This window comes from Bufo bufo, chromosome 1 (genome assembly GCF_905171765.1).
Source record: "Bufo bufo chromosome 1, aBufBuf1.1, whole genome shotgun sequence".
Taxonomy (NCBI): domain Eukaryota; kingdom Metazoa; phylum Chordata; class Amphibia; order Anura; family Bufonidae; genus Bufo; species Bufo bufo.
The window spans coordinates 553176848-553194812 of record NC_053389.1 but is presented as its reverse complement, the minus strand read 5'-3'; the positions used below and the strand labels follow the sequence as shown (position 1 = coordinate 553194812).

At 45.7% G+C, this 17965-nt stretch overlaps 1 protein-coding gene and 1 pseudogene across 1 annotated transcript; both read right to left on the bottom strand.

Moving 5' to 3' along the window:
• Positions 1 to 10210: 10210 nt before the first annotated feature.
• Positions 10211 to 11944, bottom strand: LOC120985815 (piggyBac transposable element-derived protein 4-like). Its single transcript, XM_040413987.1, has one exon. It carries the CDS (start codon positions 11942 to 11944, stop codon positions 10211 to 10213), a length of 1734 nt encoding a protein of 577 aa, XP_040269921.1.
• A 3509-nt stretch (positions 11945 to 15453) lies between these two features.
• On the bottom strand, positions 15454 to 17266 carry LOC120985809 (annotated as a pseudogene).
• Between the last annotated feature and the right edge of the window lie 699 nt (positions 17267 to 17965).

The following is a 17965-nucleotide window of genomic DNA, read 5'->3' as shown; positions in this document are numbered from 1 at the left end:
TCTGTGGGGGGAGGGGTCATTTCATTAATGTCTGTCCTTCCTTTCTAAAAAACAAAAGACCATCGGAACTACTAACCCCAGGCTATGTGGAGGATGTCAGCCGGGGGGTATACGTTTCCTCCATTCGTACATCTCAATTTGTGTTGCCAGCAGCTGTTGTTTCTGGTGTTAAGAAGGAGACTATTTCTTTCTTTCTAGACAGTGGAGCAGGGGTAAATTTGATAGATGCCCATTTTGCCCGCACTATGGGTTTGTCCCTCTGTACGCTACAGAGACCTATTCCCATATTCAATATTGATTCTGCTCCTCTGTCTCAGAGAAACCTCACTCACATTGTCCATAACTTACACCTTCGGGTAGGGGACCACCATAACGAGTGTCTTTCATGTTATGTTCTGGAGGGGCTTCCCACTCCTGTTTATTGGGTCTTCCCTGGTTGGTAGCGCACAATCCAGTGGTGGATTGGCAGGCCAGGGAGATATTGGAGTGGAGTGAGCATTGCAGAGAAAATTGCTTAAATAGCAATTGCTTAGTTGCTTCCATAGCTACTCTACCTACATTTGTCTCGGACTTTGAGGACGTTTTTTCCCCTCACCCATGACGGCACCCAGTGCGACTCAGGACCTCCCATCAGGACAGGAAACCTGAGAAGATAAAAAGGACACACCTCCACCCAAAACCAGTTCAGGTTTCCTGTCCTCCGGAGGGGAGTTCCTGAGAAGCAGCAGTATTCTGCATGACATACCTCAAAGAAGAAGCCAGCGCTGGGGGGGGGTCTGTGGCATTGCCGTGGGAAGACCTATCCCTGGGGAGCGGTAGTTCTGTGGCCGTGCCGGAAGCCGCTCCCCACAAGTCTGCCTGTGCCCGCACTCGCTGCCGGTCCTGCGGGGAGCCGCTGTGCCCGTGTTCAGGCGGCTCCCCACGCCGGCGTGCCCAGTTTGAAGATGGCGCCCGCGCGTCTAAGCGCTTATGCGCATGCGCAGGGCCGTCCTTCGGGCCGGCCGATGACGTCGGGGGGGGGGGGGGGGGGCTTCTCTCCCGACGCGCAGGACCCGGAAGTGAGGGCCGAGGCGCGTCTTTTCAAATCTATAAATGCGGCAGCAGGGGCAGGCAGCCAGCGGAGGCACAGAGTGTTTGTGCTGAAGTAGGATCCAGCTTGCAGCATGTCGGAGCCTACAGATGGACGCGCTGAACCCCTGGACGCCTTGAGGCCTGCAAGTCCGGTACTGGTCCTAAGGACGGGGAAGGAAAAATTCACTTGGTGAGAACGTTCCTTTTTTTTTACTAATAAGGTGTTTCTATCTTAGATACCAAAGCCTCCTAAAAAGTCGTCTTCCAAGTCAAAACACAAAGAGTGTGCAGATTGTAAAACGACTCTGTCCGCATCCTATCAGAAACCTCTGTGTACAGCGTGTATAGACAAGCTGGTAGCGGAACAGTCCCAGACCCTGACAAGATCTATGAAGTCCTTAATCAAGGCATCCTTCAAGGCATTCAGTAAAGGCCGTGCCAGATCCCCGGATAAAGCCACAGAATGTGATAGCATGGAAATGGACTCGTCCGATAGTGAAGCCAGAGAATCCGGGCAGTTAGATTCCAGTAATTCGGATTCCTCGGACGAGGAATATTCAGGGAAGTCCTTCTTTTCCCCTGAGGATACGCAGCCGTTACTAAAAGCGGTCCGAGCAACTATGCAGTTGGAAGACATTAAGCAGACCAGATCGGTTGCGGATCAGGCCTTCCAGGCATTAGGCCCTAAAAAGCATAGGGTTTTTTCTATGCATGAAAGCATGCAGGCGATTATTAAAAAAGAGTGGAAGAATCCTGACAGAAAGTTCTTCATACCTTCCTCTGTAAAAAGAAAATACCCTTATGAAGAAAAAGTGTCCTCAAGCTGGGATAGGGCCCCTACGGTGGATGCACCACTCGCCAAGATTGCAAAAAAGTCTGCCCTCCCATTTGATGATTTAGGTTGTCTTTCCGACCCGTTAGATAAAAAAGCGGATATATATCTTAAACGGGCTTGGGAGACGTCGGCCGCCTGTCTCAGACCGGCAGTCGCAGCCACTTGGGTTTCCCGGTCTCTGAGACTATGTATTGACCAGCTAGAGTCACATCTTAAAGAAAAAAGGCCTAGAGAAGAGCTCCTAGCTTCCCTCCCCACCTTCTCAAAAGCAGCTGATTTTTTAACGGATGCCTCCAATGATGTGATGCGCTTTTCCGCCAGAGCCTCTGCTATGACAAATGCGGCTAGAAGAGCTATTTGGCTTAGATCCTGGAAGGGTGACCAGGGATCTAAGGCCAGACTCTGTGCCCTTCCGTGTGAGGGAGACAGATTATTTGGGTCATCTTTAGATGACATCCTGGAGAAGGCCTCTGACAAAAAAAGGGGGTTTCCTGTCCCTCAGAAGCCCCCCTTTTTTCGTAGGCCCCAGCAGAGCTTTGGAAGGCAGAGGGGCAAGCCCTACGATAGGAAAGAGAGGGATCGGTTCCAGAGGAAGTCTAGCGGCTTCCTTTTCAAATCCCAAGATAATAAAAAAGATAAGCAGCAATGACGCCAGTCTCCAGGTTGGGGGGAGACTCTCTTCCTTTCTCCCAGCTTGGTCAAAGGTCACCCAAAACAAATGGGTTTTGGGAGGGATAGCAGAGGGAGTCAGATTGGAGTTTCTCTCCTACCCCCAAAATTTCTTCACCCGCACTCCAACTCCGAAAGATCCCTTAAAATCCACAGTTTTAGAGGCAGAGGTTCAGTTGTTATTGGACAAAGGAGTCGTTTGTCAAGTTCCCAAAGAAGAGGAGGGCAGGGGGTATTACTCCCCACTCTTTCTAGTAAAGAAACCCAATGGGTCCTTTCGAATGATTCTAAATCTAAAACGACTAAACAAGTTCCTGAAATACAAAAGATTCCGGATGGAGACGATAAAGACAACTATAGACCTGCTATACAAAGATTGCTGGATGGCAAGTATAGACTTAGAGGATGCTTATTACCACATCCCTATTCATCCCTCCTCCCAAAAGTATTTGAGAACAGCAGTCCAAGTGAAGGGCCAGCTTCTGCACCTGCAATACAGGGCCCTCCCGTTTGGGGTCTCACAAGCCCCGAGAATTTTTACAAAGGTTGTGGCGGAGATGGTGGCATTCCTCCGATTGTCCAGGATAGTGTTAGTACCCTATCTGGACGATTTTTTGTTCATAGCCCAGACGAAAGTACAGTTACAGACGGATCTTGTCCTGGTGTGTTCTCTATTGAAAGATCTGGGATGGAAGGTCAATCGAGAAAAGTCTTGCCTAACCCCCTCTCAAAATTGCATATTTTTAGGGATGCAGCTAGATTCCACGGCTCAGAAAACATTCCTTCCTCAGAAGAAGATAGTTTCAACAAAGGAACATGTTTGGATCCTTTTCCGCTCCTTCCGATGTTCCATCAGGAAGGCGATGGCAGTATTGGGGCACCTGACGGCTACGATTCCCGCAGTGCCGTTTGCTCAGATTCACACAAGATCGTTACAGTGGGATATCTTAAAGAAATGGAATGGTCTTCCACAAACGCTAGAGGAAAAGTTTTATCTCTCCTCCAGAGCAAGGTATTCCCTCCTATGGTGGACATCCGAAAAGAATCTTTCGACAGGGATGCCCTGGTCCTTCATAGAACCCATACGGATAACAACAGACGCCAGTCCGTGGGGTTGGGGGGCTCATTCAGATGGGAAATATTGGCAGGGAAGATGGGATTTAAGAACCCGAGCCTGCACATCAAATTACAAGGAACTCAAGGCAGTAGAAAGAGTTCTAAGGGTGGCAGTTCCAGATGTCTTAAACAAAAAACTGGTCTTTTACTCGGACAATTCAACGACAGTGGCCTATATAAATCACCAGGGCGGAACAAAGATACCATCCCTAATCTTCCTCTGCCAGGAAATTTTCAAAATAGCAGAAGACAGGAACCTGCTCCTATCTGCAATACATCTAAAGGGAAAAGAGAACACGGTGGCCGACTTTTTAAGCCGAGTGGAACTCAGCCAGGCAGAGTGGAGTCTGAACGGAGAAGTCTTTTCCCAGATTGTCTTAAGGTTTGGGACCCCAACTATAGACCTCTTTGCTACCCGGAAGAACAGGAAGACAGAGAGGTTCTTCTCCTTAAATCACACAGAGAACCCCACGGCCGTGGACAGTCTGGCCCAGGACTGGAGCCGAGAACGCGGCTATGCCTTCCCACCTATTTCCCTAATTCCACAGGTACTGAAGAAAGTACGGAGGGAGGGAGCCTCTATAATCCTGGTAGCCCCGAAATGGCCCAAAAGGATCTGGTACTCCACCCTGTTAAATCTAGCCAGAAGCCCCCCCTGGATGATCCCTTCAAGGGAGGACCTCCTTTTCCAGGGGCCTGTATGCCATCCCAATCCGGAGATTCTTCAATTGGCAGTGTGGAGTTTGACAGGGGCATCTGGTTGAGGAGAGGGCTTTCTAACAAGGTTGTTTCCACCCTTTTAGGCAGTAGGAAAGCTACAACAGCCAGGAAATATAATAGAGTTTGGAATATCTTTGCTTCCTTTCTAGGGTCTAGCCCTGATCCATTTAAACCTCCAGAAATACCTAAAGTTTTAGACTTCTTGCAGGCAGGTTTAGACAAGGGACTCAAAGCCTCCACCCTAAAAGTACAGGTATCGGCCTTGAGCTATTTTTTCGACTATCAGTTAGCAATGCATCCTTGGGTCAAACGTATCTTTCTGCCGCGGCCAGAATCCATCCTTCTGTAAGGCCTCTTTCCCCCCCATGGGATCTAAACAGGGTCTTGACAGCCCTAACCGATAAGCCATTTGAGCCCTTGTTAGAGATCCCAATTGACATCCTGTCCATTAAAATGGCTTTTCTACTGGCAAACACCTCTGCTAGGAGGGTCTCGGAGATCCAGGCCTTCTCTGCACATCCACCGTATACTGTCATCCAGGACAATCAAGTAGTAATTAGGCCCCTGCCTTCCTTCCTTCCCAAAGTTGTCTCGGATTTTCACAGGAGCCAGGACATTGTGTTGCCTTCCTTTTTTCCTAACCCCTCCAATAGCAGGGAAAAAAGTTTTCATTGCTTGGACGTTAAAAGATGCTTGTTAGTTTACCTTGATGTTACGTCTTCATGGAGGAAAGACGAGAACCTTCTTGTCCAGTTTTTAGGTGGGAATAGGGGTAAAAAAGCATCCTGCGGGGTTATTGCCAGATGGGTGAAGAAGGCCATAACAAAGGCTTACATCTCCTTGGGTCTTTCCCCTCCTTCTGGGTTCGGGGCCCATTCTACTCGGGCAGTGTCTACTTCATGGGCTGAAAGAGCTGACGTGTCCTTAGCTCAGATTTGTAGGACAGCTACATGGAGTTCCCCACATACCTTTCTCAAACATTATAGGTTACAGCTCCATTCTGACGCCTCATTTGGGGAGAAGGTCCTTCAGGCTGTGGCCCCCCCCTAGACTCTACGTATAGTCTATCTCGCACTGGGTGCCGTCATGGGTGAGGGGAAAACTACATTGCTTACCGGTAATCGTTTTTCTCGATACCCATGACAGCACCCGATAGTTCCCTCCCCATATACAGATACATTTATATAAATATATATAGGGTATCAGTCAGGTCTATATGAAGTAATATAGATTTAAAAAAATAAAAATAAAAAAGAGGGTCTTTAATCCCTTATCACTTCTCTCCGGAGAACAATTTATTTCTTCCACTGGTGTTGGGTGGAGGTGTGTCCTTTTTATCTTCTCAGGTTTCCTGTCCTGATGGGAGGTCCTGAGTCGCACTTGGTGCCGTCATGGGTATCGTGAAAAACGATTACCGGTAAGCAATGTAGTTTTCTGAAAAGGGTTGCCAGAACTTACCACCTCACCGTCCTTATAATTGGCCGGTTAACCTGATTCCCGGTGCAAAATTACCCAAGACCAGGTTATATAATCTTTCGGGTCCCGAGAGACTAGCCATGAAAGATTATATCTCCGAGAGCTTGGCTAAGGGACACATCAGACCCTCTTCTTCACCCGTGGCTGCAGGGTTTTTCTTCGTTAAAAAGAAAGATGGGGGCCTGCGTCCTTGCCTAGATTTCCGCGAACTAAACCGGATAACCATCCGAGACCCATACCCTCTTCCTCTCATTCCTGACCTGTTCAATCAGATTGCGGGTGCTAGGTGGTTCTCCAAACTTGATCTTAGGGGGGCCTACAATCTGATTCGTATCAAGGAAGGGGATGAGTGGAAGACAGCTTTTAACACCCCTGAGGGGCATTATGAAAATCTAGTCATGCCTTTCGGTCTGACCAATGCTCCTGCTGTCTTCCAACATTTCGTTAATGACATTTTTAGTCATCTTATCGGCAGGTTTGTGGTGATATACCTAGATGATATTTAAATTTATTCGTCTGATCTGAAAACACATGAGGTGCATGTCAGACAGGTACTGCAGGTCCTACGGACGAATAAATTATATGCGAAAATTGAAAAGTGTGTCTTCGCCGTTCAGGAAATACAGTTCCTAGGTTATTTATTATCTGCTTCAGGTTTCCGTATGGATCCTGGGAAGGTCCAGGCAATTGTAGATTGGGATCTTCCTGAGAACCTCAAAGCACTGCAACGGTTTTTGGGCTTCGCAAATTTCTATAGAAAGTTCATTAAAAATTATTCGGTGATTGTCAAACCCCTTACTGACATGACTAGGAAGGGGACTGATTTTTCTAAATGGTCTGACGCCGCTAAAATTGCTTTCTCCTCTCTAAAAGAGAGGTTTACCTCGGCACCTGTACTAATCCAACCTGATGTCTCCCAGCCTTTTATTGTTGAAGTAGATGCGTCAGAGGTGGGAGTGGGGGCTGTACTGTCTCAGGGTCCGTCTCCTGGCAAATGGCATCCTTGTGCTTTCTTTTCTAAAAACTATCTGCAGCGGAGAACTATGATATTGGCAATAGGGAACTATTGGCTATTAAACTAGCGTTTGAAGAATGGCGTCACTTTTTAGAGGGGGCAGTCCACCCCGTCACAGTGATTACAGACCACAAAAACCTTCTGTATCTCGAATCAGCTAAGCGTCTCACCCCTAGACAAGCTAGGTGGTCGCTATTTTTTACCAGGTTTAACTTTTTTATTACCTATCGTCCTGGGGCAAAAAATACTAAGGCGGATGCATTATCTCGTAGTTTCCCTGGAGGGGGTAATGTGAGTGATCCGGTACCCATTCTACAAAGAGGAGTGGTTGTCTCTGCTGTACACTCTGTTCTGGAGGGGAAGGTGTTAGAGGCCCAGGGGGACGCCCCGGTCTCTTGCCCCTCAGAGAAATTGTTTGTACCGTTAAACCTGCGTCTCGAATTATTAAAGGAACATCATAATTCGGTACTTGCTGGGCACCCGGGTAGTAAAGCAACCTTGGAGCTATTGTCTCGTCATTTTTGGTGGCCAAGGTTGCGTCAGGATGTAATGGATTTTGTGTCTACTTGTTCTACTTGTGCACGCGCGAAAGTCTCTCATACACGTCCTGCAGGGTCTTTATTGCCACTTGTCATTCCTAATAGGCCATGGACACATCTGTCAATGGATTTTATCACTGACTTGCCTTTGTCTGCGGGTAAAACAGTTATCTTGGTAGTAGTAGACAGGTTTAGTAAAATGGTACACTTCATTGCGTTACCCGCACTACCTAATGCTAAGACTCTTGCTCAGGTATTCATCAGTGAAATCGTGAAGCTTCACGGGGTCCCTTCCGATGTTGTTTCGGATCGGGGAACCCAGTTTATTTCTAAGTTTTGGAAAGCTTTTTGTTCCCGTTTGGGGGTACACTTGTCTTTTTCCTCGGCTTTCCATCCTCAGTCGAATGGACAGACTGAGCGTACCAACCAAAACCTTGAGACATATCTAAGGTGTTTTGTGTCTGAGAACCAGGAGGTGTGGTCATCATATTTACCGTTAGCCGAGTTTGCCATAAATAATCGCCGTCAGGAATCCACTGGCAAGTCACCATTTCTTGGTGCATATGGTTTTCATCCCCAATTCTGTACTTTCAAAGAGGGGGGGTCTTCTGGGGTTCCTGAAGAGGAACGGTTTTCGTCATCTCTTTCATCTGTATGGCAGAAGGTGCAGGCTAACTTGAAAAATATGGGAGGTAAATATAAATGCATGGCTGATAAGAGACGGTCGCCAGGTCCGGACCTAGGAGTGAATGACTATGTGTGGTTGTCTACTAGGAATATTAAATTAAAGGTTCCCTCTTGGAAACTGGGTCCTAGGTTCATTGGCCCTTACAAAATAGTAGCCATCATTAACCCCGTGGCTTTTCGCCTGGAGCTACCTCAGACTTTTAAAATCCATAACGTCTTCCATAAGTCGTTACTCAAGAAGTATGTTCCACCTCTAGAATCGTCACCGCTGCCGCCCCCTCCTGTTGTTGTGGATGGTAATCTAGAGTTTCAAATATACAAAATTGTTGATTCTCGTCGGGTCCGCCGCTCTCTTCAATATCTGGTGCATTGGAGGGGTTACGGTCCCGAGGAAAGAATGTGGGTTCCAGCGTCTGAGGTAAACGCTGACAGGTTAGTTCGGGCTTTTCATGCCTCTCATCCTGAGAGACCTAGTCCTGAGTGTCCGGAGGCCCCTCGTAGAGAGGGGGGCACTGTCACGAGGGTGTCAAGAGCCACGCCTGACTCCGTTATACCCGGGGTCAGGAAGTCGCAGCGGGTGGCTGCGCGCTCTATGTATAAAGATAGGGCTGATTCTTAATGGTAGCTTTCTGGGTTTGCCTTGCAACCCTTTTTGGCTCACTCAGGGATCCGTAGCTCCTTCTCCTCAGCTGTTTCTTGTCCAGCAATCCCAACCTCCTTATATTCCCCTCTCCCACTTCTCTGGTTGCCAGATATAGAGCTTCCTGCCTGGACTTCTATACTGACCCACTGGAGCTGTGTAGCTGTGTTCCCTGGTTGTTGTTCCAGAACGTTACCCTCCGGATCCCTGTTGGACTTATGTTGTCTGCTGTTGTCGTCCACCTGGGATTTTATGTTTTGTCTGTGTTGTCTGTCCTCTCCTTGGTGTTTTCCTTTTAGTGTCAGTGGTGCGGACTAGTGTTCCCACCGCCCCGTTCACTACGTAGGGCTCATCTTAGGGAAAGCCAGGGTTTAGGCACGTGATCGGCGTACGGGTGAGGAACCCGTCTAGGGACGTCAGGGCAGTTAGGTGCCAGCCTCAAGGTGAGTCAGGGGTCACCACCTTTTCCTCTCCCTTGGACAGGGCCTTCCCATTTCCCTCCGTTTGCGTACGCCGGTCATGACAGAAAGGTGGAGCAGAGGGAGGGAAAGGGGCGGGGGATGGGCGTGTATCACAGACAATGAAAAAACGTCAGGCATTCAAGGTCCTTACGGACCTATTTAGTAATAGAACTGGTTTCTTTTAGAAGATATTTATTGTAGAGCGTACTGTGAAATATGGCAGTGCTAATGTAGTAGGATTGGCCGCATTTTGGGTTGTTTGCGGGTGTGTAGATCTCATACTAGTGTTTTTGACAGGGACCGGGCAGCGGGTGGTTTAAAGTATGGTGGTTTCATTAATTTATTTTATTCCATAGTCTGAGTCAAAGAATCGTTTGTTTCAAAATTACAAATAGAAATAAATAAAAAAGTGTGTGTATATATATATATATATATATATATACAGTGGCGGAAATAATTATTTGACCCCTCACTGATTTTGTAAGTTTGTCCAATGACAAAGAAATGAAAAGTCTCAGAACAGTATCATTTCAATGGTAGGTTTATTGTAACAGTGGCAGATAGCACATCAAAAGGAAAATCGAAAAAATAACTTTAAATAAAAGATAGCAACTGATTTGCATTTCATTGAGTGAAATAAGTATTTGAACCCCTACCAACCATTAAGAGTTCTGGCTCCCACAGAGTGGTTAGACACTTCTACTCAATTAGTCACCCTCATTAACCTCCCTGGCGGTATGATTATGTCAGGAATTTTGTTCCAAAAGCGGTACCATTTTTTTGCATGGAAATTTGGTGTTATGTATTGTAGGCCTGCAATTCTTAGTAATTACTTACTTAAACCTGACCAATAAAGACTCTAGTAGACCTCTCAGATGTGATAAAGTTCGAAAAAATAAAATCATGAGTTATAATCTAATAAATAATATAATTTTATTCAGTAATGTAATAAATAATGAAATTTGTCAAACAAAAGAAAATTCAGTAAACATCCTGGGTGTGGTAAATTTTGAAACATGGGACTGCACATAGACCAACGTCACAATCAGGGCAATGGAACCTGGTTTCCTTTCGGATTTTTTTTCCATTTCCATCTCGCTTTGAGCAGCAAACTACACACATCCTTGTAGGTGCTGCCTTTTTTGCGCTTGGCGGGATGTAATCCATAAAGTGACGACCAGTCAGCCTCTCTGGGTTTACAACGTCAACAGCGCGACGTCCAGATCTGTTCACGGCCACTGATGGCGTTTGGTAGTTCACAAAAATCTGCTCCGCCACCTTCCAGATGAAGTCAGAGTGAACAAGAGGCTTGTCACTCTTTCCTCTGTGCAGTATATAGGCATTCCACAGACATTGTTCCAGGAGATGCCTGAATATTTTTTTGTAGTATTTTTTTTGTTGCTTCCGCATAGCTGGATAGAATGTCATCGCCTGATCGGCTCTATCGACTCCTCCCATGGTGTTATTATAGTCGATCACAAGTTGTGGCTTTATGACATCTTTCCCACCTCTTGTGTGGACCGTGGTAGTGGAGGTGTTATGTACTGTACTCATTAGGCACACGTCTTTTTTGTCACGCCAACGCATTGCCATCATCTTTCCTTTCTGCCAGGCCACCATTTCTCCTGTTTTCAGTTTTTTCTTGGAAAACATACATGGCAGGCCACGTCGGTTGGCCCTAACGGTTCCATATGCGTCAGTCTTGTTTTTTAGTAGAAACTCGTACAGCTCAGGCGACGTGTAAAAGTTGTCTGTTGTCACACAATACCCCTGATTGAGCAATGGTTCAAGCAGTGAAAGGACTGATGACGTTGCCATCCCATAGCCGCTGTACCTGGGGTTGAATTGTGTTCCTTTGCCGGTGTATATGATGGAATTCCATATATAGCCAGTTGTAGACTCGCAGAGCATATAGGATTTTATTCCAAACCGCGCTCTCTTGGATGCGATGTATTGAATCCAGCTGAGGCGTCCTTTGTAAGCCATCAGACTTTCATCAATGCTAATGTCTCTGTCTGGCACATAGGCCTGCTGGAAATTGGTTATGATCATTTGGAATACTTCCCAGATCTTCTTCAGTTTTGGCGCTGGATGTGTGGCTTCGTCAAATTCCTCATTGTTGGTGAAGTGTAAATTCTTCATTATGAGGGAAAATCGGTACTCGGACATGATGGTGCCAAAAAATGGGGTTGCCAGCAATTTATTGGTAGTCCAGTACCATTTCTGCAGGGGTTTCCCCACCACCCCCTGAAGAAGTATTAGCCCCAGAAATTTCCATATGTCCTCCTTACTCACCGGTTCCCATTTTCTGGTTCTGGAAAATCTGCTGTGCAGAGTAGTGGATTGCTGCTCTTTGTAGCGGTTTGTCTCCGTGACAATCTTTTCAATGACGTCATCCGTCAGAAATAATTTTAGGTACGCCAAAGGATCATTGTGATCAACGTCTACCTTCATCCCAGGCGATCCTGTAAACGGGAATCTTGGCGGTGGTACTGCATCCATACCGCAATCAATAGGGCACCAAGAGCGCACCTCACTGAGCTCAAGTGAAGATTCGTCGCTGTCGCCACTTCTCTGGTCAGAGTCGGATGACGAATCTTTCCACGAATCGCTATCGCTGTCGCTCAATTCTGCGAGGGGCTCTGTGTCGCTGTCGCTGTCAATTATCTGATCCAAACCCGCTTTGGTGATGCTAAAGTGACGCTTTGATGCCATGGTAAAAAATATATTTTTTTTTTGCTTAGAAAAAACAGCTAAAAGGGCAGCCAGGGCAGTGTAGAATGATCAGATGTCAAATCTGTCAAATCTGAGGTGATAGTGTAATCTGACAGGATTTCACTGTATCACCTAACTTTATGTGTGTGTTTGACTTTTATACAATGTATTTTTTTTTTTTTTTTTTTGAATCTCCCGCCCAGTTCCGCCTCTGTGAGGCGCTGCGGCTCACAGAGACGAAACCAGGAAGAGAGATGAGACATCCGCCGGAGCTCTCACCGGCGATCACAGCGGGGAACATCGGGATTAGGTAAAGACACCCGCCGCTCCCTCTGCAATGTACCCCGAGCGTGACTCGGGGTTACCGCTTCTGGCAGCGAAAATTAACCCCGAGTCACGCTCGGGAATACCGTCAGGGAGGTTAAGGACACCTGTCTTAACTAGTCACCTGTATAAAAGACACCTGTCCACAGAATCAATCAATCAAGCAGACTCCAAACTCTCCAACATGGGAAAGACCAAAGAGCTGTCCAAGGATGTCAGAGACAAAATTGTAGACCTGCACAAGGTTGGAATGGGCTACAAAACCATTAGCAAGAAGCTGGGAGAGAAGGTGACAACTGTTGGTGCGATTGTTCGAAAATGGAAGGAGCACAAAATGACCATCAATCGACCTCGCTCTGGGGCTCCACGCAAGATCTCACCTCGTGGGGTGTCAATGGTTCTGAGAAAGGTGAAAAAGCATCCTAGAACTACACGGGAGGAGTTAGTTAATGACCTCAAATTAGCAGGGACCACAGTCACCAAGAAAACCATTGGAAACACATTACACCGCAATGGATTAAAATCCTGCAGGGCTCGCAAGGTCCCCCTGCTCAGGAAGGCACATGTGCAGGCCCGTCTGAAGTTTGCCAATGAACACCTGAATGATTCAGAGAGTGACTGGGAGAAGGTGCTGTGGTCTGATGAGACCAAAATAGAGCTCTTTGGCATTAACTCAACTCGCTGTGTTTGGAGGAAGAAAAATGCTGCCTATGACCCCCAAAACACCGTCCCCACCGTCAAGCATGGGGGTGGAAACATTTTGCTTTGGGGGTGTTTTTCTGCTAAGGGCACAGGACAACTTATTCGCATAAACGGGAAAATGGACGGAGCCATGTATCGTGAAATCCTGAGCGACAACCTCCTTCCCTCTGCCAGGAAACTGAAAATGGGTCGTGGATGGGTGTTCCAGCACGACAATGACCCAAAACATACAGCAAAGGCAACAAAGGAGTGGCTCAAGAAGAAGCACATTAAGGTCATGGAGTGGCCTAGTCAGTCTCCGGACCTTAATCCAATCGAAAACCTATGGAGGGAGCTCAAGCTCAGAGTTGCACAGAGACAGCCTCGAAACCTTAGGGATTTAGAGATGATCTGCAAAGAGGAGTGGACCAACATTCCTCCTAAAATGTGCGCAAACTTGGTCATCAATTACAAGAAACGTTTGACCTCTGTGCTTGCAAACAAGGGTTTTTCCACCAAGTATTAAGTCTTTTTTTGTTAGAGGGTTCAAATACTTATTTCACTCAATGAAATGCAAATCAGTTGCTATCTTTTATTTAAAGTTATTTTTTCGATTTTCCTTTTGATGTGCTATCTGCCACTGTTACAATAAACCTACCATTGAAATGATACTGTTCTGAGACTTTTCATTTCTTTGTCATTGGACAAACTTACAAAATCAGTGAGGGGTCAAATAATTATTTCCGCCACTGTATATACACTCACCTAAAGAATTATTAGGAACACCTGTTCTATTTCTCATTAATGCAATTATCTAGTCAACCAATCACATGGCAGTTGCTTCAATGCATTTAGGGGTGTGGTCCTGGTCAAGACAATCTCCTGAACTCCAAACTGAATGTCAGAATGGGAAAGAAAGGTGATTTAAGCAATTTTGAGCGTGGCATGGTTGTTGGTGCCAGACGGGCCGGTCTGAGTATTTCACAATCTGCTCAGTTACTGGGATTTTCACGCACAACCATTTCTAGGGTTTACAAAGAATGGTGTGAAAAGGGAAAAACATCCAGTATGCGGCAGTCCTGTGGGCAAAAATGCCTTGTGGATGCTAGAGGTCAGAGGAGAATGGGCCGACTGATTCAAGCTGATAGAAGAGCAACGTTGACTGAAATAACCACTCGCTACAATCGAGGTATGCAGCAAAGCATTTGTGAAGCCACAACACGCACAACCTCGAGGCGGATGGGCTACAACAGCAGAAGACGCCACCGGGTACCACTCATCTCCACTACAAATAGGAAAAAGAGGCTACAATTTGCACGAGCTCACCAAAATTGGACTGTTGAAGACTGGAAAAATGTTGCCTGGTCTGATGAGTCTCAATTTCTGTTGACACATTCAAATGGTAGAGTCCGAATTTGGCGTAAACAGAATGAGAACATGTATCCATCCTCTGATGGCTACTTCCAGCAGGATAATGCACCATGTCACAAAGCTCGAATCATTTCAAATTGGTTTCTTGAACATGACAATGAGTTCACTGTACTAAAATGGCCCCCACAGTCACCAGATCTCAACCCAATAGAGCATCTTTGGGATGTGGTGGAACGGGAGCTTCGTGCCCTGGATGTGCATCCCTCAAATCTCCATCAACTGCAAGATGCTATCCTATCAATATGGGCCAACATTTCTAAAGAATGCTATCAGCACCTTGTTGAATCAATGCCACGTAGAATTAAGGCAGTTCTCAAGGCAAAAGGGGGTCCAACACCGTATTAGTATGGTGTTCCTAATAATTCTTTAGGTGAGTGTATATATAGAGTATAAAATTACTGTGCGCTATCACTATCAGAAGGTGTATTCGTTTCCTACTTGCATATCTGGGAAATAAACCAGAGTATAAAATCCAGTTGGAGTATAGTGGTTTTATTTAGTGTGTGCTATATAAGAATAGTATTGGCAGTTAAAGACTGAAGAAAAATAGATGGGCCGGATTTTCAAAGAACAATCGGGGGAGGAAAGGAATATAATATCATAAAATATTCTGGTGTGTAAGTCAATTACGTGAATATAAAAATTATTCTTGGTGGAATCCTATTGGTAAAATATCACTAGATATTAGTGAATTTTTTTTAAATAAAAAATGTTTAAAAAAGTTGTTTAAAAAAAAAAAAGGGAGGGGGAAAGGAAGAGAAATACATTACCCTAGAACAGGGGTGTCAAACTCAAATACACAGTGGGCCAAAATGTAAAACTTGAACAAAGTCGCGGGCCAGCATTGAACAAATGAACCTTTTAACATGGACCCAAACAAGATTTGCTTTAACATTGAATATGGAACAAGCATATTCATTTATTAAATAAGATTTAAATAATAATATAATGATAATTTTTAAAATAAAATAACAATAATAAAATCAATCAACCATTCAAGCCCATGTCTTGGAGTAGCAAGAAAAAGTGCATAAAGAAAACATTAATTATTGCTCAGTTTGCTGCACACTGATCTAATCTGATGTGCCCAAGCCAGATACCTGGCATCTCTTCTTGGATGATAGTTCATCAATGTCTGGGCTCAGGCTTTGAGCTGAGGAAATCCTCAGTATCGAGCGAAGGTGTTCATCAGTCAGACGTCTCCTGTGAGATGTTTTGGTCATCTTCATCGAGGAGAAAAGTTGCTCACATAGATAAGTGCTGCCGAACATGGAGAGCATCTGAGCAGCTTGGGTGCGGAGCTGAGGCATTGTGTCAGGGATGAACTGTGGAAACTGTGCGGCGCCCACAGCATCATACTTTGACTTCAGTGTGTCATTACACTGGAGTTCAATTAGCTCCATTTGGAGGTTGGTTGGTGCGTTTTCCACATTAACTGCGAAGGGATTACTGAGCAGTTCAAACCTACATTTCTGGACATCAAAGTCGGCAAATCGCCGGCTAAACTCAGCGCCGAGTACACTGAGTCTTTCAGCAAACTGTGCGCATGGGAACAAGTTGGTAAAGAACTGCGTTTTCATGGTTTGGCAGCAAGGAAAATGGCCAAGGTTTCCTTGCAGCATCTGATTCTCCCACAGGCACAGTTTAGTTTTAAAAGCCCTCACTGCAGCGTACATGTCTGTGATGATGCGCCCGCGCCCCTGAAGCTGCAGGTTCAGCGCATCGAGATGGCTCGAGATGTCACACAGAAAGGCCAGCTCACACAGAAACTTTTTCTCCCGAAGCTCTGCTGTGTCCTTCCCTTTGCTTTTCAGAAACTGACATATTTCCTCATGCAGCTCAAAACATCTATTGAGTACTTTTCCTCGGCTTAACCATCTCACCTCTGTGTGATACGGCACGTCTGAATACGCCGAACCAGACTCCTCCAGAAAAGACTTAAACTGGCGGTAATTCAGACCTTTTGGCTCTTATAAAGTTAACTACTTGTGTTACTGTGGTCATCACATGTTCCATCTTTAGGGCTTTGCCACACAGTGATTCCTGATGTATGATGCAGTGATAAACAGTTAGTTCACCTGCACAGTTCTCTTCCTGCATCTTCTCCCGGACCCTGCCCACCAGTCCACTTGTTTTACCGCACATCACTGGCGCACCATCTGTCGTTAATCCCACGAGTTTATCCCACGACAGCTTTATTTCAGTTACGCATTTGGAAACCTCCTCAAAGATTTCCTTTCCTGTGGTTGTGCCATGCATTGATTTGAATCCCAATAGCTCCTCCGTAACACACATATTTGAGTCCACTCCACGGATGAAGACTGACAGCTGAGCAGTATCAGATGCGTCGCTGCTCTCATCCACAGCAAGGGAGAATGCAACGAAATCTTTTCCCTTTTCCAAAAGCTGGTTATACAGATTGGTGGCAAGATCACATGTGCGATCAGCTACTGTGTTTCTGCTCAGGCTCACGTTTGAAAAGGCTTGCTTTTTCTCTGGGCACACGATGTCACAAACTTTAAACATGCACTTTTTCACAAACTCTCCCTCATTAAAGGGCCGGGCGGATTTTGCGATCTCTACTGCTACAATATTACTAGCTTTTACAGCGGCCTCACTTTGTGATGTGGCTTTTTTGAACATATTCTGTTGTGAAACCAAACTTCTTTTCATCTCCTCCACTTTCTGGCTCTTTTGAGTCATGTCCAGGTCCTTGTACTTGTCATGGTGTTTTGTTTCATAGTGTCATCAAATGTTGTACTCCTTAGTTATAGCCACGTTGACTCCACAAATCAGACAAACAGGTCTGTCTTTTACATATGTAAACAGATATTCTGTCTCCCACCTGTCCAGAAAGTTCCTGTTGTCTGCCTTTCTTTTTGCCATTTTTGGGAAGGGGTTCCACAGTGACAGTTGTAGCTTGAGATCGCTATGACTTCTGTCACACAGGAGAGGGCGTTTCTGGGACCTGTCCTTATTGACGCGCCAAAACATCAGCAAGGCATTATGGGATTTGTAGTATTAGCGATGAATGAATGCGCTGTATAATACCGGCGGGCTAGCTCTAGTAGTCATTTGGTATAGCCTCGCGGGCCAAATATAATTACACTGCGGGCCAAATTTGGCCCGCGGGCCAGAGTTTGACACCTATGCCCTAGAAGATGGTCTCATTTATTTCATTTAACACTTGTGATGCAAGGGTATCTAATTGGTACATCCAGTAGACTTCTCGTCACTGGAGGGTACTAAACCGATTATATGGGTTTTCTGGTATGTAATCGATTGGTGTGATCTTGATTGGGTGTTTCTCTCTCTCTGATGTAGAGGCACAATGTCTGGAGAGGCTATGTTTTTGGTAATGCTTTTGGATATTGTGCCTATGCTGGTTTAGCCTACAGTGTAACTCCTGAGTAGTGCGGCCTACATATTGAAGCCCGCAGCTACAATCAATGAGATAAATTACATAGCTGGATTGACACATTAGGTGATGCTTTATCGCAAAGGTAGTCCCGTTTTTATTTGACGAGAAGTATGTGCATTTATTAGTTATAACCTTACAGCATAGGCACCAACTTTTTCCGCATT